The 20,345-nt window shown below is 42.0% G+C and overlaps 1 protein-coding gene across 1 annotated transcript; it reads right to left on the minus strand.

Annotated features, from left to right (window-relative positions):
* Positions 1-523: 523 nt before the first annotated feature.
* On the minus strand, positions 524-14,505 carry miox (myo-inositol oxygenase). The gene is made up of 10 exons (XM_060842548.1): positions 14,482-14,505; positions 13,656-13,748; positions 12,273-12,353; positions 9,378-9,540; positions 8,636-8,703; positions 7,754-7,863; positions 4,272-4,339; positions 1,673-1,722; positions 1,145-1,257; positions 524-632 (listed from the first exon to the last, which is right to left on the minus strand). Exons 1-10 carry the CDS (start codon positions 14,503-14,505, stop codon positions 524-526), a joined length of 879 nt encoding a protein of 292 aa, XP_060698531.1.
* Positions 14,506-20,345: the final 5,840 nt, after the last annotated feature.

Here is a 20,345-nt window from a genome sequence, read left to right on the forward strand (position 1 = left end):
AAACAGGGTATTTGTCTGAGACAAAGTGGTGTACCCCCAGTTTATCCAACTCCTCCACTGTAACCCACTAAAATTCAGATTTTTTTAAAAAAATCACTGTTACTAATATGAAATATATTTAACTTCAAGGCCTCAAATACATCCAAAAGCTTGTGTAAGATTTGATAGTGAGTGGAGCAGTGATGTTGTGAAAAACAGTAACTGGATGTGATTCATTCTCGATTACAACAGCATTGGAACACTCCACAGGATGGATTACAGGTGCACAGAACAGTTATTTAAAATTAGAACATATGGATCAATGGGATGTGTGTCTGATCCATATAATTCATACTCAGACTAAATCGATACATCCTGTCCTGAAGTTGGAATCCAGCTTTACATAGTAAAGTGTTTGATTCAAGTTCAACAGCCATTTTGATTGAAAGTCATCATTTTAGCCAATTTGCAAAAAGATATTCTGGTTCTGAAGCCGTTGATCCAAGACTATGGCACTGATTTGACGTTGAATACATTCTGCTGGTTACCAGCGCAGTTTTCCTGGACAATACTTATCAATCAGTTTCTGATAGTAGGGCTGCAATGTCTTCACATGAGGCAAGTCATCACACTTGGTGTACAGATCAAATTTGCTGCAAACACAGAAGGGTGTGGTTAGGCTAGCAGCAAGCATAACAACATGGAAAATCCTTCCCTTCCAATAACAGTCTCTCCCATTACTATCCTCCCATTTTTACTGTTCCAGTTAGGTTTTTATTCTGGGAGACTACTCCATATCTCATTTTCTTTGATTTTCCACTTTAAACATCAGTTGAAAATCACCAAACCATCTTCATAAGTTGTTCCCAATGCTGTCACTCCCATAGTGACACAGTCTCGAACAGTCATGAGCACTAAAACCAGTTACATATTCCAGTAGCTACAACATCGACGAAAGTGTTATTCCCTAATGGTTTCCACAGTTTTCATATTGGCTCTTTGTTGTATTAACACAGCCTAGTTTACTGATTTTTAACCTGCTTCAGACATTTATGTTCCCCATGCTTTTGATTGTGTGACACAGAATTAAAAGCTTTACTGAAACTTCAAAGGAAGTTTAACAGAGTTTTGATTAGAATAGCTTGAGAATTTTTAATGAACTTACTTAAATTCTTGAACCCATTGAAGCATTTGCAGGTCTTTGCTGTTACAAAGATGCATGTAATCTCCCTCTGTGTGCCAGGGGTAGAATGAATGGAAGCGGACCATATACAGTCCCTGCACCAAACATACAAACATGGACAGATAGACACATGCACAGACAGCATCAAATGTTTATTGATACCAATATAATCTTTAGATTTTACTCTTTTCTTGACTTCTTCCCTATAATTTCACCTTCCCATCAGCTGATGCTTTCTCCAGAATTGCCCCTCTGAGTGTAGCTGAGGCAGTGCTGCCCTTTCTAACATATGCTCCTACAACACTACCGCTCCAGCAGAGGGGCACTCCTGTTGTACAGTCACCCAGGAGTTCATCCTGGATTTTGTGTTCAAGTCACTGCAATGAGACTCAAACCCATGACATAACTGTTGTACCCCTGAGCTATGACTGCCTGGAAGATCATGCAGTTGTGGTGAGCAGTGATCCAGATTTAAGCTCAGAGAAGAAAGACAAAGGCTTTTACACTTACCTCTTCAGGAAGTTTGCACCCATTAGTTTTCAGCACATTGTACAGATATTCTACAAGAGAAAGATCCAAGTTAAATCTCAGGAAGTAGCCCTGGAACTCAGATCATCACATTTAACAAGGTTTTAAAAGTTTTTTTTGTTTCATTTGTTTTTTTCCCACTTTCTTGCCCTCCTACAAACACATAATATATTAAGGTGTGATGGGGAGTGCAACACAGTCCACCTGTTTTGAGTGTTTGCCAAACCCACTTTCAGGAAACTCATTTTCTTTCAGTTATATCAGCCTTAAAACAAAATTTTCCTCTTTGGATTCTTAGACCAGTAACTGAAGGTAAGGTCCACTCGAGTGAACTCCTAGCAGCCTCAAAGATTGTGGCTATTTTCTAATCAACCTGTTCAGAAATGTTATTAAAAACCTCCAGGATCTCCTAGCTCAGAGGAAGTAGGGACACTACCAATGTGGCACAAGAGCCCCTCCTTAAAGGTCGTAAATTCTCTGACTCATTGCACTTATGGTGATGATCCTAGTCATTGCTGGAATTACCTACCAATCTCATTTTCCTGTTCTGCAGCATATCTGTTCATATCCTTCTTTCTGAAATCCTTATCCAGTTGAATCATGTGAGCTGTTTTAAATGTTGTTAGTCTCTGAGTAAGTCATTCCAGCTGATACTCCTCTTTTGAAAACCTAATTAATCCATTCCCTCCAATGATAATCTTCAAACTGTGACCCTGTTAGAGTTCTGTTTTTCTCTAACTATTAAGGGTTCAAAGTTTGTGAGAAGATTTGTAGCTCGGGTGCTCGTTGTTGTGGTTCTGTTCGCCGGACTGGGAGTTTTTGTTGCAAACATTTCGTCCCCTTTCTAGGTGACATCCTCAGTGCTTGGGAGCCTCCTGTGAAGCGCTTCTGTGCTGATTCCTCCAGCACTGAAACTATTAAGGGTTTCAGTGACTGGTGATAATTGTCAATGTGTCTCCCTTGTTAACTAATTCACTGACCATTTCATTGTTTCCCACTGCAAAATATTTTATAGTTATTACACAATGAAAAACACTTCTTTCGTTTAGCTTCTATGTTAGCTACCCATAGGGGTAAAATTTTTTTTAGATTAGCAAGCTGCAACTAGTAAAATGCAAGAGGAATTAGTACTATTTTGCAAAGATTTGCAAAATGGAACTGAATGTATGGATTTGAAATTTACTGATGACACCTGCGAATTGGGAAAGTAAGTTGTCAAGAGGAAGTGGAGAATGTACAAAGTGATATAGACCTGGCAAAAATTTGGAGAGAGATAATGTAGATAAATGTGAACTTTGCAATTTTAGCAGAAATATTTGAAAAATAATATCCAATGTAACTGGAGAAAAATTGCAGAACTGTGCTGTTGAGGGATCTGCATGTCTTGGAACATGAAGTAAGTATACAGTTACAGCAAGTGATAAAGAAAACAAGGGGAATGTCTGTATTTATTACAAGAGACATGGAACACAAAGGGGAAGTTTTACTGCAGCTGGACATGATCCTGATGGGACCATATCTGGAATTCAGTGTACAGTTTTTAATCTAATTTAGAAAAAGATAATTATTAAAAATAGTTTGGGTAGGTTTCACTCAACACATTTCGTGGATGAAGGCCTTATCTTGTGAAGACCGTTTGAATAGTTTAAGCCAGTACCCATTAGAGTTTAGATTAGATTAGATTAGATTAGACTTACAGTGTGGAAACAGGCCCTTCGGCCCAACAAGTCCACACCGACCCGCCGAAGCGCAACCCACCCATATCCCTACATTTACCCCTTACCTAACACTACGGGCAATTTAGCATGGCCAATTCACCTGACCCGCACATCTTTGGACAGTGGGAGGAAACCGGAGCACCCGGAGGAAACCCACGCAGACACGGGGAGAACGTGCAAACTCCACACAGTCAGTCGCCTGAGTCGGGAATTGAACCCAGGTCTCAGGCGCTGTGAGGCAGCAGTGCTAACCACTGTGCCACCGTGCCGCCCACTAAGAATGAAAAGTGATATTATTGATGCATTTAAGGTCTAGAGGGAGCTGGATAGATTGGATATCCAGAGGATGATTCCTCTTATGCCGGAGACTAATACTATGGAAAAGAGATTACAAGCAAAAGATCTTTCTTTAAGATAGATAAGATAACTTTTTTCTTTGTGTCATTAGAGTCTGGAATTCTCTTCCCCACAAGGTAGTAAGACACTGGATATTTCTGTTTATTTAAGGTTAAGTCAAATGGATTTTGACAAATCCAGGTTATGGCATGCAGACAGGAAAGTGGAGCTGAGACCATAACCGGGTCACCTATGATTTTAGAGCCTGTTCCACAATTCACTATCAGCCAAATGGCCTGCTCCTAAGACCTACGTTCCCACTTACAACAGTCTGCTTAGTCCCCTACATCAATGAGCATTATCTCCATAAATTTTGATGCTTTGACACTTATTTATCTGTATTCTTACAGAGTTATCATGAACATAGCCCCTTCTACATTCAGTTTTCAAGTGGTAAAACAGGCACGCAGTTTCCTTAAAAATCTCCCATCTTCAGTCACAACATTGGACTCCCAATCGCTGCTTACCATCATGTCCCCATGACATCAGTACTTTGTCCAACCCACAGTTAGGTTCGTACATCCCATAAAGCGAGCTGAAAAATACATAACTAAATCATTTGGGGAACTTGTAACGAAGCAGATAGCATCATCTAAGACACATCAATCCTTGTCCATTTCCACCTGGACAGGGTGACAGATGCTTAATATGTTGCCAAAATACTGGAATATCATGAAGATGTCATATGGTATGTTTCCTGTCATTGTTCCATAGCAACTGTTGGATCTTGGAGTTAAGTGTATTTCTTATAACAGTCTTATTATTGTGTACAGAGAACAATAGGTGATGTTAATACCATAACTCTCCAAACATATGTCTTCAATCAGTACTCCTCTTTGGCTTCATTTTTATTAATTTAATCTTTAGCTGCTTGAGAGCTACATGAGAAGGGATTAGGACACAAACGAAATGTGGTCTTAGAGTTATATGTTAAGGAATAAGAGAGGGTGAAAGTTTTGGTTTTAGTATTTCATGGGATGTGGGCATTGCTGACGAGGCTAGCATCTGTCACCAATACCTAATTGCCTTTGGGAAGATGGTAATTGAGCTGCTTCCTTTTAACAAGCTCAGTTGATCTGGTTTTGACTTCACTATGGTAGTTTCGGTACAGCTGAGTGGCTGGTCATTTCAGAGGTCAGACAAAAGACAATCACTTTGCTGTGCATTGATTTTCTTGCAGGCTATAATGGATCAGAGGGTGAAATGGTTCTGAGTCAGATCAGATGCTTGTCTGGTTTCCTCAGTGGTGTTTAACGGTGGCGAGAGTTAACTCATAAGATCATACAGCATGGAAACGAACACTCAGTCCAACTTGTCCACGCCGACCAGACACCCTAATCTGATTTAGTCCCATTTGGCCCATATCCCTCTAAACTCTTCCTATTCATATACCTATCCAGATCCTTTTAAATGTTGGAATTGTACCTGCTTCCACCACTTACTGTGCAGCATACATGCACCACCCTCTGCATAAGAAAGTTACCTGTTAGGGAAAATAAAACCTTGGCAGCTCAGTGGCTCAGTGGTTAGCACTGCTGCCTCAGCGCCAATGACTCAGGTTTGATTCCAGCCATGGGCAACTGCCTGTGTGGAGTTTGCATATTCTCCCGACGTCAGTGTGGGTTTCCTCCAGGTGCTCCAGTTACCTCCCACAATCCAACGATGTGCAGTTTAGATGAATTGGCCATATTAAATTGCCCATAGTGTTAGGTGCATTGGTCAGGGGTAAATATGAGGAATGGATCTGGGTAGGTTACTCTTCGGAGGGTCGGTGTGGATTTGTTGGCCGAAGGTCCTGTTTCCATACTGTAGGGAATCTAATCTTGTGCTGAATTGTTTCAAACAAAACAGTCAGGAGAACTGCCAAGCCACCACCAAGTACAGACTGCCTGCAGAACAGCTCTCTGAAAGATACCTGGCTATAAGAAGTCTGTGCAGCAGAACATCGAAAAGACAACAGAGGAAAATCTGCAGAGGAAAATACAAAGAGAAGATTCAACAGTTGACTGGTTTTGAAAGTTGAATTTGTTTTTGTAAATCTCAATCGGGATTTTTTATCGGACTAGTATTATAGAGTGGGAGGTAAAAGATAAGTTTAAGAGAAAGAAGTTGTAAATAGTTGGTTGGTTTTAATATTCTCTGTTGGACTTAAAGAATAAGCTGTTAATTTTTACTTTAAATATGGACCTCTGGGATAAGTCTTTACCTCTCAAATTTTAACAGATTACAACATTAGGTGAATCTTTTCTGTGTGGCTGGTTTAAATTAGCAGAGGGGTTTAACCCCATGTCGTAACAGTTTGGGGGCTTTCGTCCACAATTTGAATCGTTTGGACAGATCCAGTCTGAGATTTGGCCAGGTTTGAGTAGATTTGGGGTATGAAAAAGCCCAGTAGATTTAAACACGGACGGGCTTTAAAGCGAGATAGGACCTATGAAGCTCTAAGATTATTCTGCTGAGGGAGTTTAAAACTCACTTCCAGAGATGATAAGAATTCATGTGGAGGAACAGAAAGAAGGGCAGCAGAATTAGCAGATGAGTACATGTTGGTGCATAAGACTAGTTTCCAGCCAGAGTTCCTTCTTGTGAGGGTTAGAAGTTGCGAGAAGGGACAGTCCAACACTAGGAAACAAAGAGTGTGAGGTGCTGCATTTTGGGAAAGCAAATCTTAGCAGGACTTAATGGAAAGGTCCTAGGGAGTGTTGCTGAACAAAGAGACCTTGGAGTGCAGGTTCATAGCTCCTTGAAAGTGGAGTCGCAGGTAGATAGGATAGTGAAGAAGGCATTTGGTATGCTTCCTTTTATTGGTCAGAGTATTGAGTACAGGAGTTGGGAGGTCATGTTGTGGCTGTACAGGACATTGGTTAGGCCACTGTTGGAATATTGCGTACAATTCTGGTCTCTTTCCTATCGGAAAGATGTGTGAAACTTGAAAAGATTTACAAGGATGTTGCCAGGGTTAGAGGTTTTGAGCTGTAGGGAGAGGCTGAACAGGCTGGGGCTGTTTTCCCTGGAGTGTCGGAGGCTGAGGGGTGACCTTATAGAGGTTTATAAAATCATGAGGGGCATGGATAGGGTAAATAGGCAAAGTCTCTTCCCTGGGGTGGGTGAGTCCTGAACTCGAGGGCATAGGTTTAGGGTGAGAGGGGAAAGATATAAAAGAGACCTAAGGGGCTACTTTTTCACGTAGACGGTGGTACGTGTACAGAATGAGCTGCCAGAGGGGAAGTGGTGGAGCTAGTACAATTGCAACATTTAAAGGGCATCTGGATGGGTATATGAATAGGAAGGGTTTGGAGGGATATGGGCCGGGTGCTGGCAGGTGGGACTAGATTGGGTTGGGATATCTGGTCGGCATGAACGAGTTGGACCGAAGGGTCTGTTTCCATGCTGTACATCTCTATGACTTTAAGAGACCTTGAGCAATTAACTCGCTTTTATTTCATGGCCATGGGGAATTATAAGTTTGTTCAGAACAAAGTCCAACGCAATTTCAACGAAATACAGAATGTTACAAGTTATAGAGTAAAATACAAGCCACTGCCCATTAATTACGCAACCTAGGGACAGTCGTCAGGTTCCCCTGCATTGTCCAGACCTACATTTCTTAATGTCTACAAAACTGAATGTTACCGGGTACTGCAGGTTTCAGCTAGAGTAGAATGACCGATAAAGGACAGAGAGCACAATCCTCTGCGTGAGAAAGGTACCCCTCAGATCCTTGGTAAATCTTTCCCCTCTAGTTTTGGACTCCTCCACCCTGGGAAAAAATACCTTGCCTATTAACTCCTATCCATGCCCCTCATAATTTTATTCAGCCCCTTATCAGGTCACCGACCAGCCTCCAACATTCCAGGAGGAAAAGACCCAGCCTATTCAGCCTCTCCCGAAAACTCAAACCCTCCAGGGACTTCAATGAGTAAAAAATATAATGGACAGTGTCTCTTACTTGTATCTAGGGTCCTTAAGATCTGGATTGTCTGAAAATGTTGAGTTCCTGTAAACAATAGAATCCTGAAACTTACATCCAACTGGGTAGGTGTCTCCAACCACACACCACTGAGAACAGAAAACAATCACATTTTGTTAAAGCATGAAAACAACATCTATAGTCCAAAAGGCAGGCTTGACTTAGCACAGAGTTCTCACTCAGCGTTGCATTGCCATCGCATAATAGTTGGACATCTGGGATTCAGGTTTCAAATGTGTGCAGGGACTGGAGGAGTAGGGTGTAATCGGTTTTGAAATGTGTGCATTACAGTTGGTATCTGTGGGGGAGCAGAACTTGAGTCAGGGGAAGAAGGGTGATTTGGGGAGAGGATTGGTATGAGGATGCAGGCAATGGTGTTTCAGGAGACTTGTGTAAAGAAAGTTTCGAGGTAATCTAATTTGAGTATTTGCAATGGTTAAAATAATTGATAAAGTAGACAAATACTATTCCTGCTGGCAGGGGAACTTACAACAAGGGGATATAACCTTAAAATTAGAACCCGATGATTCAGCGTGATATAAAAATTTCTTCAAAGTGTAGTGGAAATCTGGAACTTGATCGCCAAGAGGCCCGTGGCTGCTGGAGATCAATTGAAATTTTCAGAACGTCAATTGATAACTTTTTATTAGTTTAGATGTTGAAGTAACCAATAGGGTAAGATAAAGATCTGCCTTGATCTAGTTGAAAGGTGGAACATCCCCATAACGATGGCTGGAATGGTCTCATGTTCCTATGGTTGTGCCCCTTTGTGTAACAGATACAATCTGTTAGAGATAAATGCAACAATCATCATTGAGGTCTCCTAAAGAGTCTTGCCATACTCAGGATTGCTCTCCTTACCTGCGGCTCTCCCCAGACAGTGAGGATTTTCCCAATATCGTGCAGCAACCCAACCAGCTGGAGCCAATCTACAAAATACAAATAAACATACATTAATTGCAGCATCTCATAATTCCCTAAACTTCATCAATCCACACCACCATTGTGCTGCATTGTCAGGTAGTATTGAGGGAGCATTGCACTTTGTGAGACAATACCAGAGAACTTTGGTACTTTGATTTGATGTGGGCAGTGCTGAGGGAGCACTGCAGGAGGAGTTTAATGGAAGGAGTGATACATTTTTCGAGAGACGACTGAGGGCATACTAAGCCAACAGCACCTACTGAGAACTGCACCATCATAGGACAGTAGTGTAAAAGTGCTGAAGGAGTGCCAATTCAAACATTATATCATGTGATGCTCCAGACTCCACAGAACCACACTTTCACACCTACATGTGTTTACTTCTGTCTGTGTCCTTGTTTCTAACTGTCTTTATGTGTCTTCCTGAGTTTGTCTACTTATGTTTCAATGTGTGTTTGACTATGAGTCCTTTTTTTTGTGCTTACCTCTCTCTACATGTTTGTGTATGCAATGTGCCTGTGTATGTGAAGGGCTTGTGCTCGAAACGTCGAATTTCCTGTTCCTTGGATGCTGCCTGACCTGCTACGCTTTTCCAGCAACACATTTTCAGTTATGTTATGTGTCTGTACTCTCCATTCATTTCCAGTAGCCTCTCCTTCAGAAGAATTATATAGTTTACCCAGGTCAGGATAGATCTTCCGAATTTCTTCTGCTGTTTGGTAGGCATGGAAAGAATTTGGAAAATCAACATCAGGGTCAGATTCATCCACTATCTGATCAAGTGCTTGAAGAGCTTCCATCACTGTCATCTGAGCCTGTGAACATGAGCCCCATCGTGCAATCTAAAATATGAGAGGCAACAAAAAACAACTCAACTCACCAGCTCAATTGATTATTCAAACATTATTATTCAGTCACTCAAACCCCCTTATAAATCCAATACACCACTCACAATCCCATCTGGCTGGTTCTTCAATAGCTCAAATGCCATTGAGTTAAGCACCCCTTCCAACCATTGTTAACCTGTCTATCAGGGTTATCAAGAATCAAAATAAGAATGAAGACAAAATGTTTCAAATAATAAAGAATTTGGCTGAGGTGTGTTAGAATCAAAGCTGGTGAAAATTGCAAAGGGGAAGACTTCAAAAAGATGAAAGTTTGAGCACATTCACATGAAGCAGAAAAGAAAGGCATCCAACGCCAAATCTCACTGGATTACTATGGGTGGAGAGATCGAAATTAAATAATAAATTATAATAATTGTTGCCTATTATGTATAATAATTCAGTAGAGAAACAAGCGAAATACAGTGGGCAATTGAAAACCGAAATGAGAGACAAAGTGAGGAAAACGTTAGTGAGTTACATTGAAGGGAATTCCAAACTCTTACAAACATAGTGAAAGGATAACCTAAGGAAGGATAAACGTGGGGATTGACTCGGGATTGAAAAGGAAATCTTTTTGTGGAGGAAAATGCAGTAAATAATAATTTTAGATCAATCTTCACCTAAGAGAGTATTAAGACCATAAGACAAAGGAGTGGAAGTAAGGCCATTCGCCCCATCGAGTCCACTCCGCCATTCAATCATGGCTGATGGGCATTTCAACTCCACTTACCCGCATTCTCCCCGTAGCCCTTAATTCCTCGAGACATCAAGAATCTATCAATCTCTGCCTTGAAGACATTTAGCGTCCCGGCCTCCACTGCACTCTGCGGCAATGAATTCCACGGGCCCACCATTCTCTGGCTGAAGAAATGTCTCCGCATTTCTGTTCTGAATTGACCCCCTCTAATTTTAAGGCTGTGTCCACGGGTCCTAGTCTCCTCACCTAATGGAAAAAATTTCCTAGCGTCCACCCTTTCCAAGCCATGTATTATCTTGTAAGTTTCTATTAAGTCTCCCCTTAATCTTCTAAACTCCAATGTATACAATCCCAGGATCCTCAGCTGTTCCTTATATGTTAGACCTGCCATTCCAGGGATCATCCGTGTGAATCTCCACTGGACACGTTCCAGTGCCAGTATGTCCTTCCTGAGGTGTGGGGCCCAAAACTGGACACAGTACTCCAAATGGGGCCTAACAAGAGCTTTATAAAGTCTAAGGAGTACAATGGTGCTTTTATTGACAGTGCAACAGCAAAGAGGAAGGCAATAGCAATATTGGAATCATGGTATGAGAAAGTATTAAAGGTTGGCTGTACTCAAAGTGCCAAAGTCATCTAATCTGAATTGATTACTGAAGAGACCAAGGTTACAAATTCCAGAGGCTCTGAATACACTTTCTTGATTAAGGCCTTGGTGCCAAAGAGCTGGAGAATTGCAAACACTACGCCTGTGTTCATAAAAGGGCTGTGAGATAAAACCCAGTAAATGCACACCATCTACATAACATTAATATTTTGGGGAAACATTTAGAGACAATAATCTGGGACAAAATTAATTGGCACTTGGAAGAGTATGGGCTAATAAGTGAAAGCCGCATTGATTTGAAAAAGGTAAAGTGTATTTATTAACTTGGTTAAAATTTTATGATGACAGGAGGGAGGGTTCATATGCAGTTAAAATCATCACAAAATAGACTTGTTAGCAAAATTAAACTCCATGTAATTAAAGGGTCAGTGGCTGTGGGTGCAAAATTGTCTAAAGGACAGAAAGCAAAGAGATTGGAGTGAAGTGTACAGTGGTAAATATTAGGACTAATGGTCTTTTTGATCTACATTAATGACCTGTCCTTGAGCATGCAAAGCACAACTTAAGTTTGCAAATAGCATGGAATTCAAATGTGGCAAACACCATAGAAGAGAGTACCAGAGGTACCAGTCATAAACTGATTAAATGAACTGATGAAATCACACAAAGTCATTAATCTTAATCCAGAGAATTATGAGGTGATACATTTTGGTTGAAAACTGTTTATGAATTTTTTTCAGGTTCATCACTCAGCATTACTGCAAGGATGATGGAAATTGTGTGGTTGTCTTACTGGTTCTCCTACCAGAAAGAATATTGCCAAGAGAACTTAAAGAGGCATTCAAGGACATGAAGAATTTTGGCAGTTTGTGAGGATAAATTATTTCCAATAACAAATGAGTCAGTAGTGAGAGGACACAGATTTTGAAATGATTAGTGAAAGTACCAGAGGCTACCTAACCAATGTTCGCTCTAAGCTGTAGGTCTGCGCAGCTGCTTGGAGGGTCAATGTATGTCAGTAAGAATGTGGGCCCATTGACTTCCAGTTCAGAAAGTCATAGCCATGCACAGAGCTGGAGATCCACACAGCAAAAATTAAAGGAAGGGCAATTTAGCAGGAAGTATATTTTAGGCATAAAGTTGAATGCGCAACTTGAAAAAGTGGTGGAAGCAATTTAATTGTAATTTTCAAAAGCGAATTGAATGAAAACAATTACAGGAATGGGGGAAGAGCATGGAGCGGGACTAATTAAATAGCTTTATTAAAGAGTTGGCACATGCATGTGTTAAATGATTTCTTTCAGAGCTGTCTATTTCTAAGGTGTATTTGAAAAGACATTGACTGAGATCCCAGGATCTCGATGGTCTTGATGAACCACTCACCTTCTTGATAACAAATTCCACTGTCTGGTTAGTGTGCATCAGCCGATACGTGTTCAGTACCCGTTCCTGGAGCAATCCAGACTGAACAAAGGCAAAGAGGAAACACTTGCCATTTAATCCTCTCCACATGAAGATACGTCCTGCAGAGGGGAAGCTGGGATCTGACCCCATCTCACCACCACTGCAACTTCTAATCACTCCTCCACTCTCCAGCTAGTGCTGCCTCCCCTTCCCCATTACTGCCTCCCCCCTCCCCCTCCCAATACTGACCCCTCCCCCTCCCATTACTGATCCCTCCAACCCCCTTTACTGACCCCTCCCCCTCCAATTACTGCCTCCTCCCACTCCCATTCCTGACCCTCCCCTCCCATTACTGACCCTCCCACTCCCATTCCTGACCATCCCCTCCCATTCCTGACCCCTCCCCCTCCCATTCCTGACCCTCCCCTCCCATTACTGACCCTCCCCTCCTGTTATTGCCCCTCCCTCTCCCATTATTGCCATCTCCCCCTTCCCATTAATGCTCTTTTCCCATAGGTATTGTTCCATTTCCTCCAGCCTCTTTACCAATCCCAGGTATTTGTCTCTCCTCCTTACCGTCCTCTTCCTATACCTCTACCCAGTATTCCTACCGTCTCGATCCCCCCATCCAGTATTCGTACAGCCTCCTACCCAGTATTTCTATACTCTGCCCCTGGTAACAATCTCTTGCCCAGATACTGATCTGGATTAGAGAGGTGCTGGAAAAGCACAACAGTTCAGGCAGCATCCAAGGAGCAGTAAAATCACCTCATCTTCCGCCTCGGAACACTTCAACTCCTGGGCATCAATGTGGACTTCAACAGTTTCCTCATTTGCCCTTCCCCCACCTCACCCCAGTTCCAAACTTCCAGCTCAGCACTGTCCCCATGACTTGTCCTACCTGCCTATCTCCTTTTCCACCTACCCACTCCACCCTCCTCCCTGACCTATCACCTTCATCCCCTCCCCCACTCACCTATTGTACTCTATGCTACTTTCTCTCCACCCTTCAGGCACTCTGCCTGTATTCCTGATGAAGGGCTTTTGCCCGAAATGTCGATTTTACTGCTCCTTGATGCTGCCTGAACTGCTGTGCTTTTCCAGCACCACTAATCCAGAATCCAGTTTCCAGCATCTGCAGCCAATGTTTTTACCCAGATTCTGATCTGTAAAACCTGATTTCTGGTACTATGTCCACCGCCCCATTTCTCCAAACCCTGATACCATTGACTCCCTGGTCTTTCAGTACCATTCCCACACAGAAGCAAACAGCCCCCAACCCTCACCCCCTCCTCACCTTCCCTGTCACTCACTAGTTCTGTGCTCTGTCCTGGTGCCATCTGCCATGATGTTGGGACTCACCTTGAAGTTCCTGTATGTGGCCAGATTCTTAGTGTTGGTCCAAGCTGTGGTGAGGCCACAGACCGGCCCTGAGGGCTCAGTCAGTTTTAAATTCTGCAATGAACAACTGGTTAGTGAATACAAATGAAGGATTCATTTATCTCACACCAGATCATATCTCTCAGAAAACAGCTAACATTCAAAGAATTTCACTTGTTAATGTGGCAACAGGATCTGGCAAACAGTAGCCAGACAAGTGACCCAGATAATATTTTAAGTGTTTTGTATTTGGTGGAAAATTAATGGCTGGGACCACGGGGAGAACTCATTTCATTAGTGGCTGCAGATTCTTACATCTATTTGAGATACAGGTTGGAGCCCCTCTTTAAAAACCCTGGTCTTTCTGACAGTCTGAGCCCCTGGTTGACCCTGTAACGATACAGAACGAAAGCAACAGAAAATGAGAGGCATAGTGAGAGAGAGAGAAATATAGAGAGAGCTATCGAGATGAAGGAGAGAACAAAAGATGATAGACAAGGAGAGTAGCGATGGAGCAAGAGAACTGAGAGACAAATAAATTTAGAATGATAGCAGAGCAAGAGAGAGAGGAGACTGACGGACCCAAGGCTCTGCCTGTATTGCACACAGATCTAGGACTTTCTCAATCACGATTTCTTCTTGTCTGATTATTTCTCTCTTCCTATCTCTCTCCCTTGTCCTACTCCCTCTATCTGTCACATTTTCTTTTTATCTTGCCCTGTCTCTAACTTCTCTCTGTTTTTCTGTCTCTCCCAACCACAGCATTTGTACTATAAGTTTCAAAACCCAGTTTTCTCCAGAGACTCACCATCTGGGGTTCTCTAATCGTCATAGTGCTGCAGATTATGCGTGTGTCCAAGATTCAACTCATGCAGTTAAATAGCTCTCTATTGGATGAGTAAGGGTCAATGTTCAGGGTCAACAATGTGACCTTTTTACTCTTCATTAGATTGTAGCGATATTGTGTGTTAATGATTGTGAGGGCAGTTTATTAATTATCTCCATATCACTTTCATCTCACAGTTGATTTACTTTATTAATAACCTCACTCCCAACTGCGTACTAAAACATACAGACAGCCATTCACCATCTTGAGCTCTGTGTGTGTGTCAGCCTATTTTGTGTCTATCAGCGTGTTTTTGTGCAGTCAGGCTGAGTATGTCTGTCTCTTCTTATGCATGGTTTCATAACGATTTCGAGTATGAATATTCCATTAAATTGGAAGGCAAAAGTTGATATAAGTATAATGTTTATTGCAAGGTTTGTGAAGGTTTGTAGCTCAGGTTGAGGTTTAGGGTGTAGGTTTGCTCGCTGAACTGTAGGTTTGATATCCAGACGTTTCGTTACCTGGCTAGGTAACATCATCAGTGGCGACCTCCAAGTGAAACGAAGCTGTTGTCTCCTGCTTTCTATTTATATGTTTGTCCTGGATAGGGTTCCTGGGGTTTGTGGTGATGTCATTTCCTGTTCGTTTTCTGAGGGGTTGATAGATGGCATCTAGATCTATGTGTTTGTTTATGGCGTTGTGGTTGGAGTGCCAGGCCTCTAGGAATTCTCTGGCATGTTTTTGCTTAGCCTATCCCAGGATAGATGTGTTGTCACAGTTGAAGTTGTGTTTTTTTGTGTTTATTGTTGTGTAATTCATCACTTTAAGCCAATGAGCAAATGATTTACTTCTAACAGAGTAGACAGTTTGAAAACGTAACTGTACACATCACAATGAAAAGAACACACAAAGAAAGGCTCAGTAGAGGCAATAATCTACAGTAAGGATGTCGAAGTGCAGGGAAAACTGAACCATGGTTTAATAAAAAATAGGACTGGAGGTTAAATATTGCAGGCTTTCACATATTTAGAAAGAGAGACAAGGAAGAAAATGCTGTAGCCAGCTGAACTAATTAGAGATAACGTAGCATGAGAAAAAGAAATGACATAATTAATATTAACATAGAAACAGAATTCATATGGAATGGGATAAAGCACATGAATGTCTCAATCACTCTGCAAGGGCATAGTGTGAAGGAACGATTTGCAGAAGGGGGAGAAGGGGTCAGAGAAAACTATGTAAATGAATTTGAGAAGTGAGCCAAAGGTTAGTCTGATGGATTTCATTAGCAGAGATTAAACTAAGTTGTGGAAGACGTAAGACACATTATTACCTGTCCATAAATTTTCACTAGGAAAGGGAATTAGTACAAAAAGCGGCTATTGTTTATCTGAAAGATTAGAGAAAAGATAAAATTGATTAGATTCTTGACAGTGATTGAAAGGTAATGGAATCCTTTATCAAAGATATAACAGAGGAATATTAAGAAATTAAAACATAATACAATTAGTACGCTGTTCAAAAGGAAGGGTATTGCTCGATAAGCATAACGGAATTATTCAAAGGAGTAACACATAAAATAGGATGAGGGTAATATAATAGAGGTGATTTATTTGTATTTTCCAAAGGCTTTCAGTAAGATACCATAAAAGGAGATTCATGTTAGAACATGGGAGCCAGGAAGTGTAATGGATCACAAGCTGATAATAAACTACAAAACAAAGCAGAGATTAAAGGTCATTATTCAGATGAAAAAGTAGGAACTGGTGCTGAGAAGAAATGGTGCTGCAAACACTGTTGTTCATGATGTACATTAATAATTTGGGTGTGAATTCAAAATACAATTACATCAAGTTGGGGGATTCGGTCAATCCTGAGTTGAATATAATACAACAAAAATTAATATGGGGTACAATTGGCAACTGCATTTCAATATAACGATCTGCTTTTTTTTATTCGTTAATTGGGTTTGGGATTCTAGGCTGAACTAGGCCAGCATTTCAGGGGAGGAAGTAGCAGAATGGCAATGACATTGCACTGATCACAGGCTAATGCTCTGGGTTCAAATCTCACCATGGTAGCTGATGAAATTTGAATTCAATATAACAATAGGTTAAGAAACAAGCCTAATGACAAACATGTAGCCACTTTTAAACTTGCTAAAAATCAAACTGATTTTTTAAACAGCCTTGAAGGAGGGAAATCTATCCTATCTGCCATCCTATCTGCTCTGACCTACATGTCGCTCCCAACCCACAGCAATGTGGTTTATGCTTAACTATCCTCTGGGGAATTAAGAATGGAGAATAAATGCTAACCCAACCAATGATGCCCAGATCGTAGAGTCATACTGTCTACAGTACAGAAAAAGACTCTCAGCCCAACAAATCTGCACAGTCAAATCATGATATTCTAATCCTATTTCCCATCATTTAGCCTATTGCTTGTATGTCTTGATATCGCACGTGCACATCTAAATATTCCTTAAATGTTACAAGAGTTTATGCCAGTTTAACAGGCGGTTAGTTCCAGATTCCCTCCACCATCTGGGTGAAAAACATCGTTCCCCCACGTCCTTTCTAAATCTTCTACCCTTTTCCTTAAATCCATGTCCTTTGGTCATTGATTCCTCCAACAACAGAAAAGTCTCTTCCTGTCAACCCTGTCTATGACCCTCATAACTTTATACATCTCAATCATGTTCCACCTCAGTCTCCTCTCTTCCCAGGAAAACAACCTCAACCTATCCAATCTCTCTTCATAACCAACTCTCCAGCCCAGGTGACATCCCAGTAAATCTCCTTTACGCCCTCCAGTGCAGTCACATCTCTCCTATAATGTGGATTCCAAAACTGATTGCAATACCCTACCTGTGATCTAACCAAAGTTTTGTACAATTCTATTATAAGCTCCTTGCTCTTAAACTCTGTGCTTCAGCTAACAAAGGCAAAGATGCCATATGTCTTCTTAAGAATTTTATCCATTTTATCCTGTCCTGTTACATTTAGGGACTGGTGGAAATGCGCACCAAGTCCCTCTGATCTACCAGTATCTTACCATTTATCACATATTCCCTTGTCTTTGTTTGTCCTGGCCCAGGACATCACCTGGGCAATTGTTAGCATTTATCTGGATTCAATTCATTTGTCAGTAATCAGCCCATCTGACCAGCCCCTCCTGTAATCTCAGGGTATCTTCCTCAGAATGTATCTCCCCACCAATTTTTATATCATCTGCAAACTTAATGATCAACCTTCCGACATTTAAGTCTAACTCATTCATGCATTCCAAAAACATCGAGGGCCCTAACACTGATCCCCACGGGACTCCACTCAAAATGGGCTTCCAATCATGAAAATACTCCCCCCTTGAATTCTTGAATAACAGTACAGCATTGGCTGTCGTCCAGTCCTCTGGCATGTCTCCTTTTGGCTAGACAGAATTTGAAAACTATTTCCCCTACCTCTGCTATTCTCTCCTTTGCTTCCTTAAAAGCCCCTTTGATACATTTAATTTGGCTCTAGATATTTAACTATTTTTAAGCCTGCCAGACCACTCAGAACCCCTGCTTTGTCTATGGTAATTTCTTTAATTATATCACAAACTTTTTGGTTGACTTCTATACTCATATCATCCCTCTCACTCGTAAACACTGACACAAAGTATTCATTTAGAACCCTATCTATGTCTTCCAGCACCTCACACAAATTAACCCTGTGATACTGAATGGACCCAACTCTTTCCTTAGTTATCCTTTTAGCCCCAATGGATTTTTAAAATAACTTTCGTGCCCCCTTTTTGCTCTCCTAAATTCCTTTTTAAGTTCCCTCATGAACATTTTATGCTCCTCTGGGCTTCTGGGGTTTTGAGTCCTTGATATTTGCCAGTTGCCTTCTTCTTTGTCTTTATCCAATCCTGTACATCCCTTGATATCCTTTTTCTTATTGGAACATTTCCTTCTTGAATTCTTCCCATTGCTCTAAAACAGATTTACTTAACTCACTTTATTAAAATCAGCCTTTCCCCAGAGTAGAACTTTGATTTCAAGCCATCCCTGCCCTTTTCCAGAACAATCTTGTGTCTAACGGAGTTATGGTTACTGTCCACAAATTGCTCCCCTACTGATATTTCAACCACTTAGCCAGCTTTATTACCTAAAATTAAGTCCAGGACCACCTCTCTCATTTATAATCTCATACATACCTTTCACACTGTGACTACCCCAGTTAATCCGGGGAAGTTGAAATCCCCTACTGTCACTACCCATTTTACACTTCTCTGAAATTTGCCGACACACCTGCTCTTCCATTCCTCTCTGGCTGTTTGGAGGCCTGTAGCATATTTCCAGCAACATGATTATTCCTTTAAGAAACTAAGACCTATAAATCGAGAGGCGGGACATACCACCAGCACTTCACCGGAGACACTCACTGATGATGTTTCCTAATCATGGTGACGAAACATCTGAAAACAAACCTTCCAATCAGTGAGCTAACTTATACACGTGATTATTCCTTTTTGATTTTTCCTATGAATAAATATTAAACAAATAGTTGTTACCCATCCATCGTTGCCTTTGTGAATGTGAGAGTGATCTACCTCTTACTGCTGCAATCCTCCTGATATCACTCAACAATTCCCAAACTTTTCTGTATCAAAGCACACTCCAGTGAGACAAATTATTCCATGGTGCATCCATTGTTTCCAGCTGAATTGATTTGAATCTCCATATGTGCACTGTATTGGAAGTCTACAAACAGAGGGCTCCAGAGGCTTGTAGGAGAAAGTGAGGAGATCAGAGCTGAAAAATATGTTACTGGAAAAGCACAGCAGGTCAGGCAGCATCCAAGGAGCTGGAGAATCGATGTTCGGGCATAAACCCTTCTTCAGGAATGAGGAAGGTGTGCCAAGCCCTCGATCTCTTCATAGCCAACTGCCGCCGCGACATTGACTGCCTCGACCTGTCCACCCCTCTCACCCACACCAACCTCTCACCCTCACAATGTGCAGCCCTCCACTCCCTTCGCTCCAACCCCAACCTCACTATCAAATCAGCAGACAAGGGAGGCGCAGTGGTAGTTTACATAGCTGAGGCTAAATGCCAGCTTGCAGACACCTCCTCCTACTGCCCCCTTGACCATGACCCACCTCCCACCACCAAACCATCATCTCCCAGACCATCCATAACCTCATCACCTCAGGAGATCTCCCATCCACTGCCTCCAACCTCATAGTCCCACAACCCCGCACCGCCCGTTTCTACCTCCTGCCCAAAATCCACAAACCTGACTGTCCCGGCCGATCCATTGTCTCAGCCCGCTCCTGCCCCACCAACTCATCTCTGCATACCTCGACACGGTCCTGTCCCCCTTAGTCCATGAACTCCCCACCTACGTTCTGGACACCACCCATGCCCTCCACCTCCTCCATGATTTTCGCTTCCCCGGTCCCCAATGCCTTATTTTCACCATGGACATCCAGTCCCTATATACTTCCATCCCCCATCACAAAGGCCTCAAAGCCCTCCGCTTCTTCCTTTCCCGCCGACCCAACCAGTATCCTTCCACTGACACCCTACTTCGACTGACTGAACTGGTCCTCACTCTGAACAACTTCTCTTTTCAATCCTCCCACTTCCTCCAAACCAAAGGAGTAGTCATGGGCACCCGCATGGGCCCCAGCTATGCCTGCCTCTTCGTAGGATATGTGGAGCAGTCCATCTTCCACAGCAACACTGGCACCACCCCCCACCTTTTCCTCCGCTACATCAATGATTGTATCGGCGCTACCTCATGCTCCCATGAGGAGGTTGAACAGTTCATCCACTTTACTAACACCTTCCACCC

The sequence above is a fragment of the Hemiscyllium ocellatum genome, chromosome 23 (genome assembly GCF_020745735.1).
Source record: "Hemiscyllium ocellatum isolate sHemOce1 chromosome 23, sHemOce1.pat.X.cur, whole genome shotgun sequence".
Taxonomy (NCBI): Eukaryota; Metazoa; Chordata; class Chondrichthyes; order Orectolobiformes; family Hemiscylliidae; genus Hemiscyllium; species Hemiscyllium ocellatum.